The sequence below is a fragment of the Arvicanthis niloticus genome, chromosome 30, assembly GCF_011762505.2.
Source record: "Arvicanthis niloticus isolate mArvNil1 chromosome 30, mArvNil1.pat.X, whole genome shotgun sequence".
Taxonomy (NCBI): domain Eukaryota; kingdom Metazoa; phylum Chordata; class Mammalia; order Rodentia; family Muridae; genus Arvicanthis; species Arvicanthis niloticus.
In genome coordinates this window covers 10,003,417-10,010,965 of record NC_133438.1, presented here as the reverse complement: position 1 = coordinate 10,010,965, position 7,549 = coordinate 10,003,417, and the positions used below count along the sequence as shown (strand labels likewise).

Sequence of the window (7,549 nt, the reverse complement as noted above, 5' to 3'; positions counted from 1 at the left end):
TATGTAAAATATTAGAATAATAAAGCATGAAGAAATAAAGCAGTTGCAGTTATCTGAATTTGTTAGCTTACATACTGCTGGTAGTTGTTATGTTCCTTACTGGAGGAAAGAAATATCCAGTCATGTACCTGGCTAACATCCCCCCCCCAAAAAAAAGGTGGGCCCAATAAAGCAATATAGTGGGAAAAAATATAACACAAATAACCAAACACATTATAACAGGATCATAGACCCACTTAAATTACAAGCTATAGGGGAGAATATAGTACTATTCTGCTGTGAAATGATGATTAAATGGTTGTGATCTTACCATATATTATTTCATTATTACACAGATATTTTGAATGACACAAGTGACCCAAGATTAGATCTTCATCTTTAAATTGTTAAAAACCAACTTCGATCTATTTTTTATTACAAGAGCATGTTTTTTCTATATTTCTCATCCAAGTAAAGCAGAATCTGAAAATAGTGAAATCACGACTCATTACAAATGGGCCTAATGTAGGAAAACACATAGAAATGATGGCTGTGGTATTCATTACCCACCAACTGGGATCATGTGAAAGAGCAATATAGCCTTGCAAAATTGAAGAGAGTGTATAAAATGCTAGAAAAGTACAAACAAGGATCAAGATGGTCTGTGTGGCTCTGATTTCAGGGGAGCTTCTTGGAGAAGTATGAGTACAGAGGATGTGTTGAACCCTCTTCTTGTGTACATAAAGTATTATAATCATGAAGGTGCTAGAACATACAATGAGCAGAGAAAATACAACTTCAGGAAACACACAAAATGCTGTATACAGTAAATCTACTATGTTGTCACGGCCTAGAGAATGGCAGAATTCAGAATCTCTCTTTTGTGTCTTGTTTTTGCTATTCGTCTTGGTAGATGTATACACAGGGAAAAGCATATTTACTAGCATAAACAAGATCCAGAAGAGAGAAATGGACAAGCCCATAAACCTTGTTAATTTGACTTTACATTTTTTCCAGTGGGAGTTTCTGGGGCTAATGGTGATTGCTTGGAAGACACTCAAGAGACAGGTGGTGCTGATGGACATGTTCCTGCCAAGTCTTTGAACATATAAAATTAGTTTGCACCCAACATCATTGTATAACTGGTTCCACCCAAAAGCTCCCATTATCTGGGGGAGTCCTTTGGAGATAATGATCAAGGAGTTAGATGTGAACACATGTATAAGAATCATGTCTACAATCTTTAGTGTGTGTTCATTGTAGTAAAGGACTAGATAGTAGAAAAGAAGAGAGAAATTTCCAAGAATACCAAGTGTACTCTGAAGTAAGAGTCCTATTCCTATTGCCATGTTCCTGGACATCATTAAGTCATTCAGAAATTTTCTCTTTAAATTATGATAATAATCACATCTGTGAACTATGTATTGAAGTAAGTTTTCTAAGTTGGGACTTGTATGTTCAAGAATCACAATACCATCTATTTTCAAGTCATAGTGTGCAACATATCAAAACTCTGTTTCAAGATGAATATTTTATCATCACCATTAATAAATTTCAGTGAAATTGTTAAAATCAATAAATGATAAATTTCAGTAAAATTGTTAAAATCAATAAATGCAGATATTTATGGATAGAACTTCTAATACATTTTATTGAAATGTTAGTATTAAGAATAAAATAGTTCTATCCTGTGAAAAACAATGGCTAGGGATTCGAAGTAGAATGAATGCTCACTTCTACAACCCAGAATGAACTGTAGTTTACAAATCATACTGGAAGAACATAGACTTTAATCACCAGTTCAACATGAAAGAAATTCATAGAGCCCTTATGTAACACTGAATCCATACAACTGTACATGTTATATAACAGCATAAATATAAACTGTTAGCAAAACATTTTATTATGAGAGGTAGAAGACTGTAGCCATATGGTCATATAAAACATTGGAACATGTTACACTGAGAAACAGCTCTCATTAAATGTCACAAAAATTCATACATAATGACACATGCATGGCTGCTCATTTGAAGGCAGATTGTGGGAAAGAGCAATAGCAACTGTATCCTGTGTGGTGAACTCTTACCAAGTGACAATAGAATGAAAATAAGCGATTCAAAACAACAGGCAAAGACAAAAATAATAATGTGCAAATGAACACTGATTTCTAACCAAAGATGTCCTCACATGGCCATTAGAGGTGAATTGTACCAGCTGATACACACCAAGATTCTCTGTAACAATGCAAATGAAAGATCAAGCCATTCACAAAAACAAAATGTATCAAAGAACTACCCAGGAAAATATGAGTACTCACATTATGATTGCATTTATATAGAACCAGAGTAGCTCTACATTGATTAAATCTCATAAAAGAACATATAGATATGTAACTATATCCACATAATCACATACCAACTTATAACTCCCCAGAAAAAAGTATTGATTTAATGATCGAGAATTGTGCCAAATATAGTTGTTAATTTTTTCAATGTTTTGATGTGAAGTTTAGGTAGTATCTCACTTTAAATATTATCTATATCTGGAATAGACCATTCTAAAATCCCAGTACCACAGACTATGTATTGCAAAAATAATCACTTATTTTTTGATGTAGGTGTTGTTCATTAAGATGAGTTTCACTTGTAAATTCTAGTAGAATTTTTTATCTCCTATCACAGTGAATCAGAATGAAAAATTTTTAGAAAGGTTGCTTAAAGGTGATTCATAAGAAAGAGGAGGACTTTGTAGAATGAACAATATAGAAAAATGGCTAGATATTGAAAAAAGACATGAATATTCATGACAATTATATTGTGAATTAATATGACCTGAATCTTTGTGATAATTTATAATGTTTGCATGTTCATTTATATTATTAAAACATGCAAAGAAATATACAGCATCTTACAAAAAGAAGTTAGAAACACAGCATATATTAGACCTTCTTAAATTCTACATACCTGGGGTACTTGGCTCACTGAGGTCACTGGAAACATTCTCAGGATGTTGCTTCAGAAGAATCTTCCATGGAATATCTGTGAAGACAGAAACAAAATCATAGTTACTAAAAGATATTCCATCCTAAGAGCTGCCACAAGATTGGAGACACCATAAAATCAGTGATTTGGAAGTAGAATGCAACCAATGTTTAAGAATGGAGCACACTGTGGTTCATTTACACAATGGAATACTACTTGACCGTTAAAACAAGAACATCATGACATTTGCAGGCAAATAGATGGAACTAGAAAATATCATCATACGTGAGGTAACCCAAACCCAAAAGGACATGCATGATGTGTACTCACTTATAAGTGGATATTAGCCATGAAGTACAGGATAACCATGCTACAAACCACAGATCCAAAGAAGTCAAATAACAAGTAGGGTCCAAGGAATGATGTTTTAGTCTGCCTCATAAGGGTAAGTAAAACAGGTATCAGAAGTGGAGAGAAGGACAGAACTGAAAGAGGCAATTGATGGAGATGGGAACAGGGCAGGGGGGATCATGTGTAGGGATGGTGGGGAAAGAGCAGAAATCATTGGCAGGGAAGTCTCTAGGACATGTCAGATACCTGGAAGGGGGTAGGTTCAAGAAGTCTATGGAGGTAACTCTAGCGGAGACTCCTAGTGGTGGGAGATATGGACTCTGAAGAAGCCACCACTTGTAGCCAGACAGGGCTCCTGGTGGAGGGATAAGGACACCAACACAACCAAAACACTTCATTCCAAAATGTATCCTGCCTCCAAGATGTGCAGGAACAAAGATGGAGGAGAGACTGAGAGAATGGTCAACCAATGATTAGCCCAACTTGAGTCCCATCCTGTAGGCAAGAAACAATCCCTGACACTATTAATTATACTACTTATACTTGAAGATAGGAGCCTAGCATAACTGTTCTCTGAGAGTCTCTGCAACCAGTGGAGACAGGTGCAGGTACCCAGAGCCAAACATTAGAAGGAAGAGTTGATGGAAAGATTGAGGACCTAAATTTACATGTATAAACAATACCAAGCATGAAAGCTAGGAAACCTAATATTAAGATATTAGAGACTGTTGGATATCACTAAACAAAGGGAAACCACACAATGTTCATCCTAAATGAACATTGTACAAAACTCCCCATGACAATATCATCTGCCCGTCAGCCTATATCCACAATTTCAAGATAGAAAGCAGCAGAACATAACTGACTCTGAGGTCTTGCCCCAGACATACAGGTAAGTCTCTATATAAACATGTTTTTACTATAGAAACTAGTTTAGATTCTAGAATTCTTTTCCAAAATTAAATGACTATAATTTTATTTTAATATTTGTCAAGCAATTGAAGTTTTTAATCCCAATATTTATTATTTTATTTACATTTTCTGTAGGATTCATATAAAATATGGAAAATGGAAACAGAAATTACATAATTACTATAATCCCTAAGCAGCTTTGAAGTCAGATTCCATATATTTGAAAATTGACTAATAGTCAGCATCATACAAGATTTTATCTCACAATATTTGGAACTTCATGGATCAGTACCAGGTCAGGGATACTCTTCTCTTTAGCAAATCTGCTTATAGCCAAAAAGTTTTTCTTCATCCTTATCTGAAACTTGTCTGCTTGTGTTTCCATCCCAGAATCTCTTCTCCAGACATGAGCACTTACCAGACCTTGCTTATTTTCTCTGCTTAATAGACTCAGCTCTTGGTCCTATGAAGACTTGATGCCCACGCATAGGGGGATACTGGAGCTGTGAAGCAGGAGAGGGTGAGTGGGTAGAAGATCATCCTCGTAGAGGCAAAGGGAAGGGGTATGAGATGGAGGTTTGCAGAGGGGAAACCAAGAAAGGAAATATCATTTGAAATGTAAATGAATAAAATGATTAACAAAAAAGAGAGAGATTCAGTACAAATCACATACTTCACTCTATTCCTCAGCAGAACCTTCAGCTCAGTGTGCAGCTCCTGTCATGACTATCAGCACTGTAAGAGAAACAGAGAGAGAAACACAGATAAGGGTTCATAGCTTTACGGCTTCATCTTCTTCAGAATGGGAATCTATTTTACCTGCACTGTCTCAAAAGAGAAAATGTTTGGAGAGCCTCTTGGGATTCCATGATCGCTGAAGGATTGCACAATGAGACAGCACTGGGTACATAAGTCATCGATGTTTGAGAGTCTTTCAAAGAAACTTTTGTGTCTCATTGGACTCTAGTGTTTTCTTGGTTCATCTGTATAATGTAAACAATTAATTTTCAAAAATCATGACTGTTTCCCTTTAGAACACTAAGATAGAACAAAGAGTCAGGCAGAAATTCAGGGATAGCTATTGAAATATCAGTAAGAGGAAAACATGACATCATAATCTGCACTGAAAATTATTGCCTTTTTTGTACAAGATATTGCAAATTAACTAGAATTGAAATACATAAACAGCTGGCAAGAAGCCTGACCACAATCCAATTGCTACAAAAATTTACATATAAAAATTACAGAGACTCAATAATTCACTAGAATAATTTGGAAACAGACAATTGTACTTATCATTCAAGCTTATTATAGGAAAGGCATCTTGATTAAAAATAAGCCAAAGAAAGATGAAGCAAGATTTTACAAAATTACTTATATTTTGTGAGTTAAAATTTCTTGTCCTAATAGGCATGATCTACCAATGAACTAACTCATTGAAAACAACTTGCATGGAAATACACAGCACAGCAACATGTTGGTAGAATAAAGAAATCTTCAGCATGAACAATTCCAAGAGCAGCAGAATACAAGTAATAGGAACTGTTCTTGTGTCCACCTATCAGGGGTCACTACAGTAAACAAACTGACACTCCCTCCACAAGAACTATCAAACACTAATAGCTCCTCTGCTAGATTTCTGGCTTTTCCCACTTTTCTCCATTTACTTTGGGATTGTTTCAGTCTTGGACTTGCATATGTCTTCATTAAGTGGTCACACTGGCATATGCATACACCCAGTAATTTCTAGAAAACAATGTTTCCTTGATGTCATCAACTATCTCTGCCTCTTATCTTTCCAGTCACACTTCATAGAAGTTCAATAAGCCTTAAATAGTGCATTTAATATATTATGTCTCATTTGTATCTCAGCATTCGCTGGTATTTTTTTCTCTCTCATCATTCATCAATTGGTGAAGGTTTCTGTGTTAGTTACCATCTACTTTAAATAAACTCATCTAAGAAGAATTAAGATATACTGTGAACTGTGGTTTTGGTAATAAGTCAATAAGAGTCATTGTAGTAATACTATTTTCATTTATCAAAGTGTTAACATTAGGTTATGTTTATGGTGTGGAATCTAGTCGCAGAATGTGATAGGCTGTAGGGATGCTTATGTCTTTGAATCCATGTAAGTAACCCCTTGTCAATATTTCCTTAAGGAATCCCAACAAAATTACTTGGTTTACCAAGTTTGCTTTAAGTGGCACCCTTCCTTTGATATGTCATTCGTTCCCAATCAAGAAACATTAAACATGTACTCACATCTCCCTGGATGTACTGTGTTTAAAAAAATAAGAAATAAAAAACACTAGAAGTAAAGAAGTACTTTATAATCATGGTAGAAGTTCACTAAGGCACCTATAGACACACAAAGTTGAAGATAATGTTACCATGTCACCAGCAATGTCTTCAGCTAACATGACACAGAATCCTTGGAGACATTCAGAATTCTCGGAAGAGAGGACATTGGAGAACAATAAGGCATTTTATGATATAACTTGATGAGGAAAGTTAGTATGTGGAAAGGGCCAGAGGTTGGAGGCTCAGTCATGGGAAACTCCACATTCATAGATGCCAGAAGATTTCATCAGCATGTTTATCTTGGCCTATATTGTAAGTTTGCATTCACTGAAGTTTTTTACAATTGTATCATTTCACCCAAAATAAGAGAAAAACACCAATGACTTGGACTTCAGATGAAACATTGTGTACTATGTACAGAATTACAAGAAGGAAAACTCTAAGTCAGACATGAGGGGAAATTATGATAAAATATATCTTTGAATAAAAACATTTTTGTGTAAATTTTATTACTAAGACTTCTTGAAAATAGATTTCAAACCATTTCAAATCTGACTGACTTCCATGTTGACCAATGGTCTGAGGTGTGAAAATCACTGAATAGAGAATGGCCTTATGCAATATGAAAGGTCCTTCTGGAAAGAGGTAACCACAAAGCATGAATGAGTGTCTTGGGAACCTGCTACTGAGTCTTTACTTCAAGATATATGGGGCCACATGTCAATAACCCTGTTTCAGGCAGAATGAGCTGTGGTCATAAAGTATCAACACCCAGGTGGCCATTGAGTCACTTTTATACTCTGAGGTCAAAGAAATAGGATGGCACTATATCTTTCAGAAGTCCATCATTACAATGAGTTATTAATGGGTTTCAGATGAGCTTCTTAAAAGACAGGAATAAAAATAGACACTGAGGATAACTATGGGTCTGTAAGTATCCTGTGTGCATAGGCTTGTTCAACTGTGGATGTTATTGTCTCCAAAAGCTCAGGCACAATTGAGTAAGGGCTGTGTTTATGTGG

At 35.4% G+C, this 7,549-nt stretch overlaps 1 protein-coding gene across 1 annotated transcript; it reads right to left on the bottom strand.

The window, feature by feature from the left end:
• Positions 1 to 404: 404 nt before the first annotated feature.
• LOC143440608 (vomeronasal type-1 receptor 4-like) lies at positions 405 to 1,463 on the bottom strand. Its single transcript, XM_076927409.1, has one exon. The coding sequence runs from the start codon at positions 1,341 to 1,343 to the stop codon at positions 405 to 407; it is 939 nt and encodes a 312-aa protein (XP_076783524.1). The 5' UTR covers positions 1,344 to 1,463.
• Positions 1,464 to 7,549: the final 6,086 nt, after the last annotated feature.